A 23,309-nucleotide genomic window follows, 5' to 3' on the forward strand; every position below is an offset into this window, starting at 1 on the left:
ACTGAAGTTGGCACCAGATTCGGAGCGTCTGATTGGAATTTTACAGTCCACCTTAAAAGTGGCATAACGCCTGTCGTTTTCCTCATTTTTCACCCTAGTAATCTAGTCCAGATTTGAAAGGTCTAAATACATTATGTGGAACTGGTCTAATTGTGGTCTGGTCTTTACGTGAAGAAAAGCAGTGAAATCACTTTTTTACAGCTTTCACAAGTAGCTTTTGAGGTCAACAAGAAAACATGTTTGTTTAATTATGATACTGTGTGATGATGTCCCCTGCCATATGGAGTATTGGTTGTGTGTGTGTGTGTGTGTGTTTAAGACGGTCCACAGCAAAATAAATAGCAATACAACTGAAAATCGGTTTACCATGAGTAAGGGCAATAAGAAAAGAAGAAGAAACTACATTTAAAATGATCACAACCCAGGATTCATTTTATGAAAATGACTGAACCACCCCACCTACAGGTGTTATGCCCCTTTTAAGGTGGACCGGAAAATTCCAACCAGATGCTGCAAGTATAGGATGCATGGCATGCAACTTCAGAGTTGTGAGAAAGATACTGCTTCACACAAGAATATTCCTCTAGACTATTTCAGGAGTGAATTTGATATTGATAACACAACCTGCAATTTCAGATCAAATTAGATGAGATAAAACGGCATGATCCGTGTGGCCCTTTTCACAGGTACCGTTTTGTAAAGCAGGCGTAACAATAACATTAATGAGGGACCCTGGCACTGGAACACCTACATGGAATGGAGCAATCATTAATGGTATTGGTCACACCTGCTTTACACCAAAACGGCTGCTCTGGAATGGGTCCATAGGCTAATAATAAAAAGAGGAGGGAGGAAAGTGATTAACCCTAGAACACTAACGTCGGGTGATTGAATTCACGTGATTTTCATTGTCTTGCTGCTGTCTGAGGTGGGCGGGTCCTTAGGTACCTTCAGGATGCTCACTGACGTCATTGAATGTAGGTTTGTTTCCCTATTCCCATTCATGGTTTTTTCTACCGGTGATTTTCACCCGACGTTAGTGATAGAGGGTAAAATATCTTCGGGTTAGGGTTAATGGTATTGTGGCGACTTGTGTGGTGATTTTCACCACACAAGTCCCATGAATGGGTGGACCAAAGGAGAAGTTGGGAGCTCCTTTTTTGGGGGGGGGGGGGGGGGGGATTTTTTGTAACGATTACCTCATTTTTCCTGAATTTGACATATTTTTTATAGTGTCCCCCATAATAAACTTTTTTGTGTTTTTTGTGATATTTCACATGTAAAAACAAAAGAAGAGTACCTCAATTTGCCATGTATTGTTGTACTTTAAGATATTTTGATGAGAAGTATGTTTTATGGGGTATATTGCATCGGGTGAAATACACCCGACGTTAGTGATGGTGTGACTTTAAATCACGTTAGTGTTCTAGGGTTAAGAGAGAGCTCGAGGCAAAATGGTTAAAAAAGTAAAGTTTCTCACCGAGGATGAGACCGAGCCAAGTGACAGCCATGTTCTCTCCGTGCTGCAGTCTGCTTTGACTGCAGCAGTTCTGGTCAAACGAGACCCACACCCACATCCAGAAGAGCTGCCAACTTCTCACTTCATCTTGCGAGATACGCCAGACCATTGAAATGGGCTGAACAACACTATGTGTAAGGCTGTTTTGATGGGAAATAATGATAATGACTTGTACCCTATCCGGTGCCTTCCTATCTCACAGATATCATGCCATAATCCATCCAGAGCACTGATAAGACCGTACAGGTATTTTAGCAAACAAAAACAAAAAGAGAAAAAAAGTGGGTCAACTCAAATTGCAACAGAAGCAAACTCAATGGATTTGGTGTCCTCAATATGTTCTAAGTAAGAGAAAAGAAAGTCACAGGAAAAATGCTGAAAACATTAATGCCAACCCGAAAAAAAAAAAAACTAAACTACCGTCTACCGGTAACTAAACTAAACTTGTACCACTATTCCTTCAGAAGTTGTAGCTGTCATAGACTGTGTTGCATAGTTGATTGCTCTATTGCTGACAAAAAGGTGTTATTGTAAGTCGCTTTGGATAAAAGCGTCTGCCAAATGACGTAATGTAATGTAATGTAATGCCACAATGTGTCTGTAGCCTATGTGACGACAAACCAGATGCTCTTATAGGCAGTGTTGGGGGTAACTCATTACAAAAGTAACTTATTACATGTAATATATTACTTTTAGCAGTAACTCAGTAATATAACTTATTACTTATAGGATTTCAGTAATATTATACCAGTTACTTTGTCAAGTAACTCAAGTTACAAATTGAGTTACATTTGATTAAATCAAAGCACATATTTAAAAAAAGATACAATAATTTCCTAATCAAATTGTGTGTTTTTATGCAAATAACCACTACCGATGACAATAACAAAGGAAAAGAATAAAATTTAGAATTTTGGAGGAAAAGAATAAAATTTAGAATTTTGGATTGTTTACACTGACTTCAAGGCGGTTGAAAAAAAAATCGGGATGGTTCTGGGGCAGCGATGTCATTCTGCTGCTGCTGTTGTTTTGGTAAAAGTAATGCAAAAGTAGTGTAATGCGTAACGAGTTACTTTACACAGAAAGTAATATTGTAAAGTAACTTATTACTTTCAAATGAAAGTAACTAGTAATATGTAGTATATTACATTTTTTAAGTAACTTGCCCAACACTGCTTATAGGCCGGGAGCCAGGTCCAGCCCTCAGGGTGTTTTCTGCTACCTTTTTTTCCACTATTATTTCCTGTTATCCTATAGCTCGAGCCATCACCATTCTCCATCACGACCACCCCAACTCTGGGCCGGTGTCAGGGGCCCAAAAAAAAAAAAATTTGTTTCTCACAAAATTATGTAAATGCAAATATTAATGTAGGCTACTGCAATGTCTTATAGTCATGCATGTATGAACTTTGCCTGGAAGTACTGTATGCTGAAACATAGGGGAAATTCACAAAATAAGATTATGGGGCTCAATTATTGAGTGTTATGTGATCAACTAGCAATCTTGATCTAATAATCATCCAGGAATTGAAACTAAGCAAGTCAATTCAGTTTTCTCTAAGCTTGTCTGAGGGGTGGTTCACAGTGTCGGAGTTTTGGAGCATCCTGTTTTTGTATTTGCGCATGTAAACATCATATCTCGATTTCAGAAACCTGGATAAGCCCTTATCCCGGTTTTGAGAAACCCGGTTATGCTAGCTGGAGTACTCCAAGAGAAACCGGGATACTGTTGCATGTATAGGCTACACCAGGGGTCACCAACCTTTTTGAGGTCGAGGGCTACCTGAAGGGTAGAGTCATGTCGGGGGCTACCTGTTGAAATTTGCTCGATTTACCTTTAAATAATGAGTACCGTAAATTCCGGACTATAAGCCGCGGCTTTTTTCCCGTTTTTTGGCCCCTGCGGCTTATATAACGGTGCGTCTTATCTATGGATTTTTTCAGAAAAAAAAAAAAAAAAAAAAAAAAATCTCTCTTTTTTAGCACTCTTTCTAACTATAAATCCACTTCTGTTTTAATTTCCTCTCTTGCCCTCTTTTCACCACACCGCGGACACTGTGTGCACTGTAAAAATAAACAACGGTGGTGTTGTGTTATGTTGTTTTGTTGAAATGTTGTAATACGGTAAATGGGAGCTTCCTCAAACCCATCTCTTCCCGACAATCCCCTCTGTGCGTGACCACTTACATATGGTAATTACGGTAAGCAAACGGCCACTCGGGCAACAACTCCCTCCCCCGACTACCAGGAGAAAATCACAAACTTCGGCGAATTCACACAAAGGAAGATCAAGGAATATTCACAACAAGACGAGCAGTAGAAGCAACACTCTCACTTACCATGGGGAAGGTACGCAGAAATTCACACGAGGCAGCTTTCAAGTTGAAAGCAGTCAATCTCGCATTAAAAGAGAGCGATCAAACAGAGCAGCCGCGCGTAACCTGGGCAAAAGGGACTGTCCGTCCGGGGGAGAACTACTGAACAACTCCCTCCCGACTATCAGGAGAAAATCACAAACTTCGGCGAATTCACACAAAGGAAGATCACGGAATATTATAGGAGTGTGAAAACATCCACAATTACCAACGGGTTCCAAAACGCTGGACTGCTGCGGGATGAAGAGGATGACGCCACGGGGACTGCCCCCTAGTCCGATACCTCACGAGTCCGATACCTCACGAGTCCGACACCTCATGGTTTTGGGTTAGGGTCTGGGGGAGGTTAGGTTTAGGCGTGGGGGTGGGAGAGGTTAGGTTTTGGGTTAGGGTCTGGGGGATGTTAGGTTTAGGCGTGGGGGTGGGAGAGGTTAGGTTTTGGGTTAGGGTCTGGGGGAAGTTAGCCTCTTTTTTCGGACTCGTGAGGTGTCGGACTCGTGAGGTATCGGACTCGTGCCATGGCACCTGAAGGAGAGAGGAGAGTGGTTGACGAAGCCACCCTGAACCTGTTCGTTTCCGACACTGAAGATGAGGACTTTGGTGGTTTCAGTACGCAGGAAGAAGAGGAAGACGAGGATTAGTGACTTGACTTCTCTGGTTACAGGTTTGCTGCACATATACGGTAGCCTATTGTTGTGTGATTTTGTCTGGGGATTAGTGACCTGACTTTTGTTTTGTTTTGTTGAAATGTTAATAAATGGGAGCTTCCCCAAACAGCGATCTCTTTCCCGACATTCCTCTCTGTGCACGAACCCTTTCATATGGTAATTAAACATCAAAACACCCGCGGCTTATAGTCCGGTGCGGCTTATAGAAGAAAAAAATAGTCAATTTTGGTCCCGCGGCTTATACACCGGTGCGTCTTATAGTCCGGAATTTACGGTATTATGCATTTAATCGAGACATACACTCTTTTCTTTCACTCCTCTTGAAATTGGTAATGTTTTTTCTTTCACTTTTCTGCCATTGTTCTTGCGTTCCATCATTTAGCTTAGCCGACTGATATAATCATTGGCAGCTGGCAGTCGCACTGTCGCAGAGTGAATGACGTAGTGACGTAACGTAAAACTAAACTTTGACCCCAGCCCAGGCGGATCAAAATAGTTAATCAATAATTAATTATACACAGACAATAAATTATACACAGACAATAAACGTTTTTAAAACGTATGCATTGTTAAACAAATTATTTTCTACATTTGTGTGTTATTGTGGGAAGGGAGGAGAAAAACAAATAAAAAATTAATTTTTCTGATTATATTTTTTTGTTTCGTTTTTTTGTTTTTTCTTTCTTTCCCCTGTGGCTGAGCCTGTTTGTCTGTTTTGTCTTGTTTGTGTAAAAAAAAAAAAAAAAAAAAAAAAAAAAAAAAAAAAAAATTCATTTTTCTGAACGTGGCTTGCGGGCGACACAGCGCCACCCCGCGGGCGACTGGTCGCCCGCGGGCGACTGGTTGGCTACCACTGGGCTACACCTTATCCTGGTTTCTGACTGTAGCAGACTACCTGCGCAGGCGCGGCTTCAGCCAAGTCTCACTTCTGGAGCGATGTGGAAACGGACTTTTGTCTTTTTCGGCGATGAAAAAAGAAACTGTTGACTCATCGTTCCAGAAGAAAGAAGCAGCAGCGCGCAAACGTGAATGTAATGCTGAGGGTATTTCAGTAGTATGTTGCGGTGTTGTGTAACACTGCAGAACAGTGTATAGAGGGTATGCACACCCACTGGAACACGCCCCCTCAATCGGGAATGAGTGTCAAAATGAGTGTCACATTCCTCCCTGAGCAGCAGGTGTCACTTATCTAGGCTGATTACTGCATTCAAGCTCAGTCTTGCTGTGACTCAGTGGGCGTGACCCCACAGTGACTTCTGCCTCTGTGACATCACATGCATACCCTCTATTCATAGTGTTCCTGTCCTGAACACAACCCAGCAGATTATTACTGTAGAATGACATGAATGAGAACAGAAAATACTTCTCTTTTATCAGGTAGTATCAGCTGTCTTTATTGTAAATACATGGGTGTTACAGAATGCTGTTTTTTTTTATGTTCCACAACATCGCTGGCTTGTGAATGCAGCCATGTATGTACAGGCTGGGTGACAGAATGTTGTTTGACAGTATGTTGCGGTGTTGTGTAACACTGCAGAACAGTGTATAGAGGGTATGCACACCCACTGGAACACGCCCCCTCAATCAGGAACGAGTGTCAAATTCCTCCCTGAGCAGCAGGTGTCAGTTATCTAGGCTGATTACTGCATTCAAGCTCAGTCTTGCTGTGACTCAGTGGGCGTGACCCCACAGTGACTTCTGCCTCTGTGACATCACATGCATACCCTCTATTCATAGTGTTCCTGTCCTGAACACAACCCAGCAGATTATTACTGTAGAATGACATGAATGAGAACAGAAAATACTTCTCTTTTATCAGGTAGTATCAGCTGTCTTTATTGTAAATACATGGGTGTTACAGAATGCTGTTTTTTTTTATGTTCCACAACATCGCTGGCTTGTGAATGCAGCCATGTATGTACAGGCTGGGTGACAGAATGTAATGCACTGTTTTGTCTCAACATTTCCACACACTGCTGGCTGTTGATTGCAGCCCAGCATGTATAATAGGCTGAATGTTACAGAATGTTAAGCAGTTTATTTGTTTATCTTTTAACATCTCCACACACTGCTGGCTGTTGAACGCAGCCCCAGGCCAGCCGCTCAATGGACCCTTTTCACGGGGGCCATTTTGTCTCGAAAAGGCAGAATAAACACAGGTGTGAGCAAAACACTAATGAGGGTTTCCACATTCCAATCATGGAAGTTTGAAACCCTCATTAGTGTTTTGCTTGGACCCGTGTTAACCCTGCCTTTTCGACACAAAATGGCCCCCGTGAGAAGGGTCTATTGGTTGCATTTAAGATATATGTCAAGACTGACTGTTACACAACGCCTATGCAGAACATTCCCGGGCGGTGAAGGCAGCCCCAGGGCATAGCAGGAAGTTGTAGTCGGTCAGACAGGAAGTCCGCCTAGTCGTCCAGGAAGAAGTAGTTGCCGCTCTTCTTCTGTTCTGTGTCCTGGAAGAGAGAGAGAGAGAGATCCTGAGCCACAATACGAGTCACCACATAATATGTTATTATAGGTTCCTTTCGATACAATACACCAGGGATACTCAACTTGCTTTGCCCGGGGGCCACTTTTGTGAAATGATAGAAGGCCAGGGACCAGTTAATAAACAAACAATATACATTTTTCTGTAGCGGATTGTAGGTTTTTGGGGTGTCAGCCGGAGTTTAGTCTGACAATGTTGTGCACACCGGATAGTTAGTTAGGTTAAATTAGTTAGGTTAAGTACATACAGTACATAAGTGCCTGGGTAGCAAGCAGACGGCGGTATTTGACAATTTAGCAGCTAAATCATAGATTATTGAAAGATATTCCATATTCCAGACTGTAATGCTATAATAGAAGTGGAGTATTGGCCAGAATGACATGAACATTTGGACACTTATTCAGCGGGTATCTTGCATGTTGGGTTCAGGTGCACTGTGAAAAAAAAAGAAAATGCAATTCCATCGCGGGCCACACAGGCCCACGGGCCACACAGGCGGCCGCAAGTTGAGTATCACTGCAATACACTATCTTTATTATGAATCACAATACAATTTTCAGGATACAAAATCAATTTTACAAGTCACACAAGATATCGATTCAATGAGGCACGACACATTACTCACAAGTCAGTCTCTAAACGCTTTGATCAACTAGAGACTGAGGACAATCTCCCAGGTTCCATTGCTACAACTCTAGTATAATATTAGGTGTGTGTGCGTGTGTGTGTGTGTACCTTGATGGAGTGTGCTTTGTTGATGCGCGGTCTGAAGTTGTTGGGGTCCCGTCTGAACGTGATTTCCAGCAGAGAGAGAAACCTGTTCATCCCTGCTAACAGACTCTGAGGACTGAGAGACAGAGAGAGGGAGGGAGGGGGAGAGAGAGGAAGACAGAGTGAGAGAGGGAGGGAGAATAAAGTAAAAAGTGTTGCCAAAGGAGTGTGAGTCGTGAGACCTTCATCAGATTCTCTTCAAGAGATTCTCTTTGAAGAGAATCTGATGAAGGTCTCACGACCGAAATGTTATTCTTATTCAACTTTTTTATTCAACAGTGTGCGGAAGTTTATTCTTGTATTGTGCAGCCCTTATTTTACTTGAAAGAGAAAAGATAATGTATTTATTATTAAAGCACGTAATACCAGTTAAATGTGAAAACTGGGGGGGAAAATATAAATATTTGAACATATTTTCTTTCTGAAAAAAAAACATTGTTGAAATACTGAATTACTTTATTTGATTTAACAGTCAGTTGTTGACTACATGCAGCTGTTGATAGAACTATTAGGCTACTTCAATATATATGGCACTGAATAGTCACAGAAGTTAGACGTTGCGATGTTCCGGACCCTTGCTTGAGGACATTTTCTCTAACTGGACCTCTTTGAATTTTAATTGAACTGAATCTCACACGCTCGTTTGAACGTTGGCGATAGTATTATGGATCCGGAGTTGGACTTCACTTGGCAAGACCTGGCCTAGTGTCTTCTGATTGGCTAATCGATGACGATTCGCCGGTGACCCAATACTGAAAACAGCTCCTCGAATCTGGACCAATCACAGAAGTCACCCCAAATTCACCTGAAAAAAGCGGGATGTGCCGACAAGCGCCGTGTTTGCATCCCTGGAGGAGGACGTACCATGTGTGTGATTTAGGGGTTGCATCCCTGGAGGAGGACGTACCATGTGTGTGATTTAGGGGTTGCATCCCTGGAGGAGGACGTACCATGTGTGTGATTTAGGGGTTGTATCCCTGGAGGAGGGCGTACCATGTGTGTGATTTAGGGGTTGCATCCCTGGAGGAGGACGTACCATGTGTGTGATTTAGGGGTTGTATCCCTGGAGGAGGGCGTACCATGTGTGTGATTTAGGGGTTGCATCCCTGGAGGAGGGCGTACCATGTGTGTGATTTAGGGGTTGTATCCCTGGAGGAGGACGTACCATGTAGGGATGGGCATTTCTAGCAAAAACACTATTCGAAATTCGCTGGCCAAATTCGAATTTAATTCGAAATTCGAAAAGAAAAAAAAAAAATGTTAAAAAAAAAAAAATGTAAAAAAAAAAAAAAAAAAAAAAAAAAAAAAAAAAAAAAAAAATTTGTGAGTGAAATGTTGCATTGTCTCCCCTGATTCTAAGTCTACGGCTTTATTAATTAATATGAAAAGCTTCTGCTGTGGATTTTTAGCTCAAACAAGCATTGCACCACTGAAGTAAAGAACATGTTACATGACATTGACATTTTCGAAAATAAAAAACAGTTTTGACAATCATGAGTGGTTCATTAAATATTTAGTAGGCTCAGGTCTGAGTGCCAAAGGGGTGCCAAAGTCACCCCCTCTCCCTCTTCATGGGATTTAATCCGCCATTCATTTTTCCATAAACCTTGCTTAAAATGCTTATAAAAATTGTTTTACTTGCTCAAACCAAGCAATTTGACTATACGGTACTTAGAATCAGGGGAGACAATGCAACATTTCACTCAAAAAAAAAAAAAAAAGTTTTTTTTTTTTTTTTTTCGAATTTCGAATTTCAATAATAAAAGTCGACCTTGATAATAACAACGATTATTCGAAAATTCGAAATTCGATGCCCATCCCTAGTACCATGTGTGTGATTTAGGGGTTGCATCCCTGGAGGAGGGCGTACCATGTGTGTGATTTAGGGGTTGCATCCCTGGAGGAGGACGTACCATGTGTGTGATTTAGGGGTTGTATCCCTGGAGGAGGGCGTACCATGTGTGTGATTTAGGGGTTGCATCCCTGGAGGGGGACGTACCATGTGTGATTTAGGGGTTGCATCCCTGGAGGGGGACGTACCATGTGTGATTTAGGGGTTGCATCCCTGGAGGAGGGCGTACCATGTGTGTGATTTAGGGGTTGCATCCCTGGAGGAGGACGTACCATGTGTGTGATTTAGGGGTTGTATCCCTGGAGGAGGGCATACCATGAGTGTGATTTAGGGGTTGCATCCCTGGAGGGGGACGTACCATGTGTGATTTAGGGGTTGCATCCCTGGAGGGGGACGTACCATGTGTGATTTAGGGGTTGCATCCCTGGAGGGGGACGTACCATGTGTGATTTAGGGGTTGCATCCCTGGAGGGGGACGTACCATGTGTGATTTAGGGGTTGCATCCCTGGAGGGGGACGTACCATGTGTGTGATTTAGGGGTTGCATCCCTGGAGGAGGACGTACCATGTGTGTGATTTAGGGGTTGTATCCCTGGAGGAGGGCGTACCATGTGTGTGATTTAGGGGTTGTATCCCTGGAGGAGGGCGTACCATGTGTGTGATTTAGGGGTTGCATCCCTGGAGGGGGACGTACCATGTGTGTGATTTAGGGGTTGCATCCTTGGAGGGGGACGTACCATGTGTGATTTAGGGGTTGCATCCCTGGAGGGGGACGTACCATGTGTGATTTAGGGGTTGCATCCCTGGAGGGGGACGTACCATGTGTGATTTAGGGGTTGCATCCCTGGAGGGGGACGTATCATGTGTGTGATTTAGGGGTTGCTTTCCTGGAGGAAGGCGTACCATGTGTGTGATTTAGGGGTTGCATCCCTGGAGGGGGACGTACCATGTGTGTGATTTAGGGGTTGCATCCCTGGAGGAGGACGTACCATGTGTGTGATTTAGGGGTTGCATCCCTGGAGGGGGACGTACCATGTGTGATTTAGGGGTTGCATCCCTGGAGGGGGACGTACCATGTGTGATTTAGGGGTTGCATCCCTGGAGGGGGACGTATCATGTGTGTGATTTAGGGGTTGCTTTCCTGGAGGAAGGCGTACCATGTGTGTGATTTAGGGGTTGCATCCCTGGAGGGGGACGTACCATGTGTGTGATTTAGGGGTTGTATCCCTGGAGGAGGGCGTACCATGTGTGTGATTTAGGGGTTGTATCCCTGGAGGAGGGCGTACCATGTGTGTGATTTAGGGGTTGTATCCCTGGAGGAGGGCGTACCATGTGTGTGATTTAGGGGTTGCATCCCTGGAGGGGGACGTACCATGTGTGTGATTTAGGGGTTGCATCCTTGGAGGGGGACGTACCATGTGTGTGATTTAGGGGTTGTATCCCTGGAGGACGACGTACCATGTGTGTGATTTAGGGGTTGTATCCCTGGAGGACGACGTACCATGTGTGTGATTTAGGGGTTGCATCCCTGGAGGAGGGCGTACCATGTGTGTGATTTAGGGGTTGCATCCCTGGAGGAGGACGTACCATGTGTGTGATTTAGGGGTTGTATCCCTGGAGGACGACGTACCATGTGTGTGATTTAGGGGTTGCATCCCTGGAGGAGGGCGTACCATGTGTGTGATTTAGGGGTTGTATCCCTGGAGGACGACGTACCATGTGTGTGATTTAGGGGTTGCATCCCTGGAGGGGGACGTACCATGTGTGTGATTTAGGGGTTGCATCCCTGGAGGGGGACGTACCATGTGTGTGATTTAGGGGTTGCTTTCCTGGAGGAAGGCGTACCATGTGTGTGACTTAGGGGTGGCATGACTTGTTTTATTTGTCATTCTCCAAGTCTGCAGGTGGCTACGTTACTACTGCTCGCTCTGGGAGGCTGCTGCCAGGGGGCGGGGCAAGTCTCAAACCATGTGACGACTCGTGTCCCGGTAGGCGTCGACTTGTGGCAGTAACGTCGCCGAGTCTATGCAACCCCTAGAGCATACATGGGCAACATATGGCCCGCGATGGAATTGCACACAAAATATAAAAAAAAAAGATTTTTACAGTGCACTTGAACGCAACATGCAATATACCCGCTGAATAAGTGTCCAAATGTTCATGTCATTCTGGGCAATACTCTTGTTATATCATTTCAGTCTGGAATATGGAATATCTTTCAATAATATTTATGACTAAAAGGCTAAAAGTAGTCTCATGTGTAAGAAATGACTGTTCTACATTGAAGTAGAAATTTAAATAATTAACTTGTTGGTTTTGGATTTATTTAGCTTCAAGAGTGCATTTTTGTTCTTGCGTGACCCTCAACACAGGCTTTGAGAATCCCGGGCCACTTACTGATACTTATGCTTAAATTAACCCACTCATATTCTGGTTTATTTCAAGAAAAACATTTCGGCTAGTGGAAATTCTAATTGGCTGGTAACTTTAAAATCTAGCAGCCATATTGGCAGGTGGTGAAAAAAGTGAATTTCAAGCCCTGAAGGGAGAGCAGGTGGTGACATAGGAGTGAGTGAGGAAAAGGATCAAATATTGGTGGTTAAGACTGAATAATGACATCACAATTGTTAATTTAAAATGAGTTATTCCTCTAAACCTGGCTTCAAATGCCCCAAATTTTTAACGCTGGCGCCGTTCAGCCCTCAGCAAAATCTGGTAGCGAGGAAATTTTTTTGTGGCCCTCTCTATCATCAAAGTTGCCCATCCATGGGTTACGGCATGACAATATTTGTTCGGCCCCCGGCAACAATCTGGGTTTCTCATGTGGCCCCCCATGAAAAATAGTTGCCCACCCCTGCCCTAGAGTGAGTGTGAGTTACGTGTTGTTCGTGGCGCTGTGCGTCTGTGTATACGTGCGTGTGTGTGTGAGTTACGTGTTGTTGGTGGCGCTGTGCGTCTGTGTGTGTTTGTGCATGCGTGCGTGTGTGAGTTACGTGTTGTTCGTGGCGCTGTGCGTCTGTGTGCGTCTGTGTATACGTGCGTGTGTGTGTATGTTACGTGTTGTTCGTGGCGCTGTGCGTCTGTGTGTGTTTGTGTATACGTGTGTATGTGTGTGTGAGTTACGTGTTGTGCGTCTGTGTGTGTTTGTGTATACGTGCGTGTGTGTGTGAGTTATGTGTTGTGCGTCTGTGTGTGTTTGTGTATACGTGTGTGTGTGTGTGTGTTACGTGTTGTTTGTGGCGCTGTGTGTCTGTGTGTGTTTGTGTATACGTGCGTGTGCGTGTGAGTTACGTGTTGTGCGTCTGTGTGTGTTTGTGTATACGTGCGTGTGTGTGTGAGTTACGTGTTGTTTGTGGCGCTGTGCGTCTGTGTGTGTTTGTGTATACGTGCGTGTGTGTGTGAGTTACGTGTTGTGCGTCTGTGTGTGTTTGTGTATAGGTGCGTGTGTGTGTGAGTTACGTGTTGTGCGTGTGAGTTACGTGTTGTTCGTGGCGCTGTGCGTCTGTGTGCGTCTGTGTGTGTTTGTGTATACGTGCGTGTGTGTGTGTTTGTGTATACGTGCGTGTGTGTGTGAGTTACGTGTTGTGCGTCTGTGTGTGTTTGTGTGTACGTACGTGTGTGTGTGTTTGTGTATACGTGCGTGTGTGTGTGAGTTACGTGTTGTGCGTCTGTGTGTGTTTGTGTGTACGTGCGTGTGTGTGTGTTTGTGTATACGTGCGTGTGTGTGTGAGTTACGTGTTGTGCGTCTGTGTGTGTTTGTGTGTACGTGCGTGTGTGTGTGTTTGTGTGTACGTGCGTGTGTGTGTGTTTGTGTGTACGTGCGTGTGTGTGTGTTTGTGTGTACGTGCGTGTGTGTGTGTTTGTGTGTACGTGCGTGTGTGTGTGTTTGTGTGTACGTGCGTGTGTGTGTGTTTGTGTGTACGTGTGTGTGTGTGTGTTTGTGTGTACGTGCGTCTGTGTGTGTTTGTGTGTGTGAGTTACGTGTTAGCGGCGGTCTTGGTGGAGGGCGTGCCGTCGAACACGATGACTCTGTCGGCCAGGTAGGTGGCCATGATGAAGTCGTGCTCCACCACAAACGCTGTCTTCTTAGCATGGAGGATGTACCTGCACACACACACACACACACACAGACACACAGTCACATATTGATCTACATGTCTAGCAGCTGGAAGGAAGGAGGGAATAAGTGAGGAAAAAGAGAGGAAGTGAAGGACGTAGGGAGGGAGGGAAGGACAAAGGAAAGCAAAAGATGAAATGAAGTGAGGGATGTAGGGATGAAAGGAAAGGATTGAGGGAGAGATGGATTTTTTTTGTGAACACAGATTTTCAAGTACAGCAATTTTTGAGCGTGAAAGAAAGACACTTGTGAGTGTGAGTGCATGTGCGTGTGTGTGTGCGCGTGTATGAGTGTGAGTGTGTGTGCATGCGCACCTCTTGATGACCCTGGCAGCCATCAGACGCTGTTCAGAGTCCAGGTAGGCTGAAGGCTCGTCGATCAGATAAACGTCAGCTGGTTTCCCCAAACACAGAGTCAGAGCTACCCTCTGCAACTCTCCACCAGACAGGTTCTGCACCTGAGGGGGGAGAGAGACAAACACAAGAGTCAGAGCTACCCTCTGCAACTCTCCACCAGACAGGTTCTGCACCTGAGGGGGGAGAAAGACAAACACAGAGTCAGAGCTAACCTCTGCAACTCTCCACCAGACAGGTTCTGCACCTGAGGGGGGAGAAAGACAAACACAGAGTCAGAGCTAACCTCTGCAACTCTCCACCAGACAGGTTCTGCACCTGAGGGGGGAGAGAGACAGACACAAGAGTCAGAGCTAACCTCTGCAACTCTCCACCAGACAGGTTCTGCACCTGAGGGGGGAGAGAGACAGACACAAGAGTCAGAGCTACCCTCTGCATCTCTCCACCAGACAGGTTCTGCACCTGAGGGGGGAGAGAGACAGACACAAGAGTCAGAGCTACCCTCTGCAACTCCCCACCAGACAGGTTCTGCACCTGAGGGGGGAGAGAGACAGACACAAGAGTCAGAGCTACCCTCTGCATCTCTCCACCAGACAGGTTCTGCACCTGAGGGGGAGAGAGACAGACACAAGAGTCAGAGCTACCCTCTGCAACTCCCCACCAGACAGGTTCTGCACCTGAGGGGGGAGAGAGACAGACAGTCATGGACTTTAGTACAAAAATAAATAAATAATAAAACAAGTTCACCAAAGACTCAGACCCAGGCCGTGTTTGGATTGTCTTTTTTGCTTAGTTAGGTTCCTGAGCAAAATGACCCAGAAGTACCTGAGTGGCAGCCATGATGAGAGCTGTTCAAATTCTCTAAAGGTGCTTGAATGCTACTTCACTTAGCTCCATTAGCATAGGACACACTGCACCATCCTTTAGGCAGGGAAAGTGTCCTAACCATTCAATGAGTTAGGAAAAGACAGAAGACAGCCATTGCCAAAATCTAAAAGCCGAATCATCAGTGGAGAGACCCCTGAATCATCAGTGGAGAGACCCCTGAATCATCAGTGACCCCTGACCCCCCTGAGTCGATGGAGATTCCTCAAGTCGAGCAGTCGTTTCCCCCCCATCTAAATTCCAATCTTAAATTTCAATTGTTAATTTATTCTTGTTTAGATTTATTTAGGCCTATTCGTTTTTGAGAAATAGGCTAAAGAACTGTTCAAGTTGTTATCCATGTAGTACATTGTTGTTTTAATGTTTAAAAAGTGGAAAAAAAGGGCTATAAGAGTGCAACAGTTTGGCGACAAACTGCGACTTTCTTGACATGCAACGTTATGTTTTAAATTGACAAAATTTGCGTTGGCACCCCGTGGCCCAATTCAAACAGGATAAATAAAGTAACCTTATCAGGAAGCAGGAAGTGACGTTTCACTTTGGCTCTCTATAGAATAGTGGAATATTTGTATTGGACAGTGGAATCCGATTCGACTGGCAGAGTCGAGGACAGCCCCAGAAAAGAGTCCACCAAACCCTTTAATCACAACACACAAGAGTAAGACAAGTATTTCCCTTCTTATCTCATGAACAGAACATGTCTCTGCTTGGTTTTCTTATTACATTTTTATTTATTAATCATAAATATTTCATGGTCATTTCAAACTTGGGCTACAAAATTGAAAATTAAAAACTTTTTTTTAATGTGAATGGCCCAAACCTGCTGTGAAAAATGCTACTTTATCTGTAAAGGGAAGATTTGTGGGTACCCATAGAACCCATTTTCATTCAGATACTGAGGTGAGGGGTCAAGGCACCCCTTTGAGACGGTTTTTCCGTCTCAAAGCTCAAATGCTCTGCTTGGTACCAATGGATACCTTAGGTCAGCCATTCCCAACCTGTGGGCCTGGGCCCACTGGTGGGCTGCGTAATTATTGCAAGTGGGCCACCAAATCATTTGCAAAACATTACAATCTTTGTGATTTATTATTATGACTATAATAATTATTACTATTACTATGCATGAGAACACATTTCTGCACTGTAATTTATAATGAATTATTTGTTAATTAGCCTACTGCACACAGCCCCTCACTTGTAGTTTGTGATGTCAGTGTGGTGCTGATGGACAGCTCCTTTTATCATTCAAATAAAAAGTGCTGTGAGAACACGTTTGGCCTCCGTACTGTTTACAGTCAGATGTGGGCCACAAACATTTTTGATATTTTGAAGTGGGCCTCGAACTCGAAAAGGTTGGAAGCGCTGCCTTAGGTCAGCTAGTTTCATGCTAAGCGCTGCCTTAGGTCAGCTAGTTTCATGCTAAGCGCTGCCTTAGGTCAGCTAGTTTCATGCTAAGCACTGCCTTAGGTCAGCTAGTTTCATGCTAAGCACTGCCTTAGGTCACCTAGTTTCATGCTAAGCGCTGCCTTATGTCAGCTAGTTTCATGCTAAGCACTGCCTTATGTCAGCTAGTTTCATGCTAAGCACTGCCTTATGTCAGCTAGTTTCATGCTAAGCACTGCCTTATGTCAGCTAGTTTCATGCTAAGCACTGCCTTATGTCAGCTAGTTTCATGCTAAGCACTGCCTTATGTCAGCTAGTTTCATGCTAAGCACTGCCTTATGTCAGCTAGTTTCATGCTAAGCACTGCCTTATGTTAGCTAGTTTCATGCTAAGCGCTGCCTTATGTCAGCTAGTTTCATGCTAGGCGCTGCCTTATGTCAGCTAGTTTCATGCTAAGCGCTGCCTTATGTCAGCTAGTTTCATGCTAAGCGCTGCCTTACGTCAGCTAGTTTCATGCTAAGCGCTGCCTTACGTCAGCTAGTTTGATGCTAAGCGCTGCCTTATGTCAGCTAGTTTCATGCTAGGCGCTGCCTTATGTCAGCTAGTTTCATGCTAAGCGCTGCCTTATGTCAGCTAGTTTCATGCTAAGCGCTGCCTTACGTCAGCTAGTTTCATGCTACCACTTCATTGTGGCTTTAAATCTCAGCCCACTGCAGCATCTGACAGACAGCAACGGGAGAAATGACCAATCGCGAGCACAGCGGGAGAAAGGGTTCAAAATAGCGAGCCTCCCGTGACAATCGGGAATGTCGGTGGCCCACCTGCAGTACCTCCACACAGCCCACACTTTGACCTGCAGTACCTCCACACAGCCCACACTTTGACCTGCAGTACCTCCACACAGCCCACACTTTGACCTGCAGTACCTCCACACAGCCCACACTTTGGGAATCACTGGCATAGAATGTCTTTTTTTCACTATTAGAATCCATGTGTGTGTGTGTGTGTGTGTGTGTGTGTGTGTCTACATACGTCCTGGTCGATGATGCTCTCTATCTGCATGGGCTTCATGACGTCGGTGATGAACTGAGGGTGTGTGTAGGCGTCCCGGATCTTCTCATGCAGCAGAGCCCTGACACTGCCCTGAGGGAGAGACACACACACACACACACACACACACACACACACACGCACACACACACACAGTCAGCAGAGAGCTCACTCAGGTAGAGAAGTGATGAATATGATGGTGGCAGGCACGTGCACACATAGACATCAAAGGGGGCTTGAGCCCCTGCCTTTTTTTCAGTCTGTAAAAAGTGCCCTTTCCTGACCATGAATGCAGCATTTCTAATGGTGCTTTGTATGGAAAATGCCCTTTCCATGCCGTCACTGAAGGCAGCATTCAAAGTGAAATGCCTTTTCTGAGCTCTCTTGGCCTTGAATGCACCATTTCTAATAGGCCTCTGCATGGACCAGTGTTTTTCTAAGCCGCCCCTGAAGGCAGCAGCCCAAAAACCGCACGTGGCTTGCCCATTGACTGTTGAGAGCGAGACGGCCCGTCCCCGCCCACTCCAGCAGTGCGCACTCAGCCACATGCAGACTGAACGACAGCAGCACAGTTATTATTCAGTTTGTGGAGTTATTTTTCCGTAGTATCATCGTAAAATGAGATATTCCTCTAAATCTGAATATTTAAAATGAGTTATACCCCTAAATTGGCCTTCAAATTGTCTGAAATTTCCGCCGCCGCCCTCCGGACGGCGGCATTTCTGCACCGATGTGCCCTTTTAAGAATTTGAGCCCCTGTCCCTCTAATGTTTTCTGCACGTCCCTGGATGGTGGTGATGAAGAGTACAGACCTTGAACTTGGGGCTGATGGTCTGAGGCTTGTAGCTGACGTTCAGGATGGGAATGTCACCTGAGAGAGAGAGACGGGTCAGCGTGTGTCTGTGTTCGGAGAGAGAGAGAGAGAGAGAGTGTGTGTGTGTGCGTGTGTCAAAACTCACCTCCTCCATCAGGTTTGAGTCCTCCAGCCAGCATTCTGATGAAGGTCGTCTTCCCTGTGCCTGGACACACACACACACACACAACAATACACATTAACACACACATAAATACACTGCCATCCTACTGCATATGTACAATCTCTCACACACAATCTCTCAATCCCTCAGTCTCTCTCACTCACTCACCCACTCACTCACACCCCATGCCACCAACTGGAACCTAGTGCTGGTGCTGGACTGGTGCCGCTTCAAAGTTGGTTCAACGGTGAACCTTCTAAGAACCGGTTTGCTTAATATCCACGGGCTAGAGCTGGCTAGAGAGCCACGTCATTACGGCCTCTGAATACTTTGAAACATGGCTAACATGGCTAGCCCATAAAAGGGAAATATCTTAGTTTAATGTAGATGCAAAGGACTTTGTAATTGGCTCGTTCTAACACGCATTTCAGAAAAATTGCCATTCAGGCTGTCTGTCCCCTGCTGCTGGCTGCTCATGGCTCCCTGCTGCTGGCCGCAGTTGCAGTGAGCAACTACCAGGTACCAGGCTACTTTGTTTTAGTTTTAGTCAGATTTTGGATGTTATTGTAGATACGAGGATGTAATGATCTCTCCATTAATCCAGAAGAGATAATCCCACCCCCCCCCCCCCCCACCCCTGATGTTAGCTCCGCCCCTGACGTTAGCCTCGGCCCTGACATAAACGTGTTTTTCTTCTCGTCCAGCAAACGGTTGGTGCCACTGTGGAAGCAGTTTTCCTGGCCGAGAGCCAGTTCTATGCCTGTCGAAATGCAAAGAACTGGTTCCAGATTGGGCACTGGCCCAGAACCGGCCCTCAAACTGCCTTGGTGGAAAAGGGTTTATACAGTATGTATCTCGCTCACACACTCCAACATGTCACTCACTCACACACACACACACACACACACTCTCTCTCTCTCTCTCTCTCACACACACACACACTCTCTCTCTCTCTCTCTGTCTCACTCACTCACACACCCTCTCTCTCTCTCTGTCTCACTCACTCACACACACAAATACACACACTCTCTCTCACACACACACACACACACACACACACTGTTTACCGTTCTCTCCCAGCATGACCATGATCTCAGAGTCGGTGAACTCTCCCTCTTTGATGTCCAGGGTGAAGTCTCCCAACGTCTTCGTCATGTCTGGATACTGCAGCAACAACGACAGGTCAGCCTGCAGCTCGTGGCTACTAGGGATGCAGCGGTATGAGTTTTGGACGGTATGATAACCTTGGACAAAAATACCACGGTATCGCGGAGCTTTATGTGTTGTAAGTTGTAAAATCTGGCATAAAAAATGCCACTGAACAAAAGGTATTTTATTTTTAAATAACAGTTTGCTGAATTGTGGGTTGAGAAAAAATAAAGACGTGTTAAAGTCGAGCTGACGCCAAAAATTACTTTTCTTTTCTTTTAGTTCAAATACCTGGGTATGCAGTGCACCTATTTAATAATGTATGCAAAAAAATCACAAAAATCTAATTTCTTTAGTTTTTCACACTTTTTCACATCAAAAGTTCATTTTTCAAGATTTAATTGATAACAGTAATGTACAGTTTGCTGACGTCACCTAGTATTATCAAATTTCTACCCCATTTCAACCAATCATATCACGACATGCAGCTGTCAATCAAATCTTAATTTCAGGATAATTTTCTCTTCCAAATGAAGTAGTAAATGGCACCTAGTGCCTGTCATCTGGCAGAATTCCTATCCCATAAACTAACTACTAACTTGGCCAATTGTTAGAAACATGAACAAAAAACTAAAACTATAATCTCTAAGAATGCAAAGAAATGTAACTGGCTTATTAAAACGCGCATTCCAGGGATATTGTATTTACAGAAATAGCGTAAAAGGCGCGCGCTTGAGAGCGTGGTTGTCAGGGGTCTGCCCTCAGAGATTCTAGGCGGGCGGGCAGCACCCATGCATCGGATTGTCCGCTCGCTCCGCACGAAGCAGCTGGCTGCCTGGTACTCCGTGGATCCCACTCGCGTAGCACGACAACACGCTGAATCCCACTCGATTTGGGGGTGGAACACGCCATGATTGACCAATGCCAAAGCCAGTCGACAGAATTGTCAAATCAAATCATCAACATGATACTATGACCCGCCTCTCAACTTGTCATCTCAGACAAATTATGTTTTCAGTCTGAAAGACTGCGACGCACGTGACGAACAGGTTCGGTTCGACTTTAATGTAATGTACATCTGTAATGACAGTTAACTGTTGCTAATACTGTTATGTGTCTGCTTTGGTAATAATAAAGTACTATTCTTACTTATAAATGTAAATAATTTAGTTCAACTAATTAATTTTATGTAAAACTAAAACATCATAATAATAATATCAAATAAATGTTTCTCTTTTGTAAAATACTGGACACTGGACACTAGGGGTGTCACGGTACACAGAAGTCACGGTTCGGTACAACGGGGAAAAAAGCAACAGAAAAATCCCAAATGCATAGGGTTAGGTTTGTTTTCATTTATTTTGAACCTGTGGCATTGATTTTGAAAAGACAGTACCAGTGCTCCACCTAGTGTCATAAATTGGTACAGCATGGCCCTGTAGTGCATTAATTAAACCAGTAAACACTAACAGTGAGACTCTCTTGCTTGGGATGCAGGCAACTAGTCGCTTAAACCAGAGGTTCTAAAATGTGTTTCAGCCAAGGACCCCTTACAAGATAGAAAATATATCTGGGACCCCCTCATTCTGATTTGTGATTTTGGGCTAAGCTTAATTGTTTCCGCGGTAACGTGCTTGACTTTTAAATTGATAGGTTTGTTAGATTAGAATGTAATCCATGAAGCATTTTAGATTTAATAAAGCATAAAATATTTTCGTTGAACTATGAAGCTTTTGCACACACACACACAAAAACGTTTTTAGTTTTATTTTCCTGAAAACTTTTCGCGGACCCCCTGGCAAAGTGCCCCGGACCCCCATTTGAGAACCACTGGCTTAAACGTTTAAATGTCCGCTACCCTCGCTAGTCGGCACCAAAATACTAGTCGGTTAAACTAATAATTAAATTATCATAACAACAATATGGGCGGGAACTGCTGCGTCTTTACCAGCCACCAGAGACCCCCTCCTCTAATGCCCAGATCTAAAGTAATGTAAACAAACCAGGCGGAGTCAAAGGAGCGGAAGACATACAAAAAGCGCAGTTTGACAGTATTTGATCCAGTAAATGAAAATATGGTTGTATTTTAGGGGTGGGGGAAAAAATCGATACACCATAGTATCGCGATATTTTGCCTGACGATATTGTATCGATATAGCAAAAAAAAATATATATATATATATATATATTGCAGGCCATGCCATGCCAGGCCACCGGGCTGCTATAAACTTTAGTTCCAAGGCCAGCAGTAAACAAACGGTAGCATATTTTCATTTTGTTTTAACAGTAACAGTTGTGTCATAACAGTAATTTACATTTCCCCAGTTACTGAATGGGCTGCACAAGATGTTTTGTGCAAGTGAAGTGAAGTTGCATTGTTCATAAACTACCTAAGTACAGTAGTCCACACACACATCCAGTTAAGATGGACTGTAAGTAGACTGTAACAAACAGTTCAGTTTGTCAGCTGCATGCAACTATGACATGACTTTATGAAAGTTGTTGGTCTGTCTACTTGACAATGTTGCTGCAATAAAATGGTTATGGTCCAGTACAGACTGGAAAATTGTTCCTTTATAAACCAGATGTTGACAAAGTTTTCCTTTGGGGACATAATTTGCAGTTGAAAAAGTAAGAAATCGCAATATATCGAAATATTGCAATATTCAATATATCGCAATATTCAATATATCGCAATATCGGCGATATCGCAATACTATCGTATCGTGACTCAAGTATCGTTTTAGTATCGTATCGTGGGCATCTGGTGATTCCCACCCCTATTGTATATGTAGGCTGTGTCAGATCAAACTGGCATGTAACGTTAACCACTCGACCAACCTTCAGCACAGGCATGTGGACACAAGGAAGGACAGCAGAAAGACCTGATGCTATAGCATTGAACGCGTTAGCCACACAAACTGACGCGTAGCCACACAAGATAATATAGAGACAGTCCGCATGTCTGGGAACGCCCACAAAATGTTCAACGGCTGGCGCGCGAGTGGGGTAAAACCGCCGATATATCTCATGGGCTGACTCACCAAAAGACGGTGCTGCGGCTCTAAACTACAGGTTTGGGGGTTCTAGAGCAGAACACATGACGTCTGCTCAGATGTGCGTTTACTGCGGTGGTTAAATCCCCCGATCGTGTCTGCCTGGGCTGGGCTATCAGCTAAATTCTAACTTTGCTGAATGGATAGAACGGGGGAATTTACCCCACCCTGACCCCGCCCCCAGGCCCAGGCTAACCCAGCGTCTATTGTGGGCGTTCCTAGAGCCTGTATGGGCGTTCCCAGACATGCGGACTGTCTCTATTGCAATGAATGACTGCGCAAGACGCTTCCACTCAACTTTGTTGATGGCAAAAGCTGTCCGAAAGTTAAATGGACTATATTTAGCCTGAATAATACACGGTGCGAGGGTGAGTTGTCGATGTTTTCTGATGTGCAATGTTCATAAACAAACGATTTGGATATTGACGATTATGACGAACGTAATTAACAGAGTGTGTATTGACGTATTTGTCGTATAGCTACACGCACCGAACCGTGACGTCACGGGACGAACACGCGTAGCGTGACACCAATACTTGTTTCTGCACTCACACACGCCTACCCACTCTGTCTCACACATGATAGTATGCACTCACACACACCCCTACCCACTAGGGCTGTGAATCTTCACTGGCCTCACGATTCGATTACGATTCA

General features: G+C 44.6%; 1 protein-coding gene across 1 annotated transcript in view; it reads right to left on the minus strand.

The window, feature by feature from the left end:
* Positions 1-6,164: 6,164 nt before the first annotated feature.
* The window catches only part of LOC310779287 (ATP-binding cassette sub-family E member 1-like), a 46,342-nt gene continuing 29,197 nt past the window's right edge, over positions 6,165-23,309 (minus strand). The window contains exons 12-19 of the mRNA XM_083639808.1: positions 19,515-19,611; positions 18,430-18,489; positions 18,283-18,341; positions 17,453-17,563; positions 14,114-14,256; positions 13,664-13,786; positions 7,795-7,906; positions 6,165-7,024 (exon numbers count right to left, since the gene is read on the minus strand). Coding sequence (XP_083495934.1) covers positions 6,977-7,024; positions 7,795-7,906; positions 13,664-13,786; positions 14,114-14,256; positions 17,453-17,563; positions 18,283-18,341; positions 18,430-18,489; positions 19,515-19,611 — 753 coding nt within the window. The 3' untranslated portion in view covers positions 6,165-6,976. The remainder of the gene's footprint in view (positions 7,025-7,794; positions 7,907-13,663; positions 13,787-14,113; positions 14,257-17,452; positions 17,564-18,282; positions 18,342-18,429; positions 18,490-19,514; positions 19,612-23,309) is intronic.

The sequence above is a fragment of the Poromitra crassiceps genome (assembly GCF_964638095.1).
Source record: "Poromitra crassiceps genome assembly, chromosome: 7".
Classification (NCBI taxonomy): Eukaryota; Metazoa; Chordata; class Actinopteri; order Beryciformes; family Melamphaidae; genus Poromitra; species Poromitra crassiceps.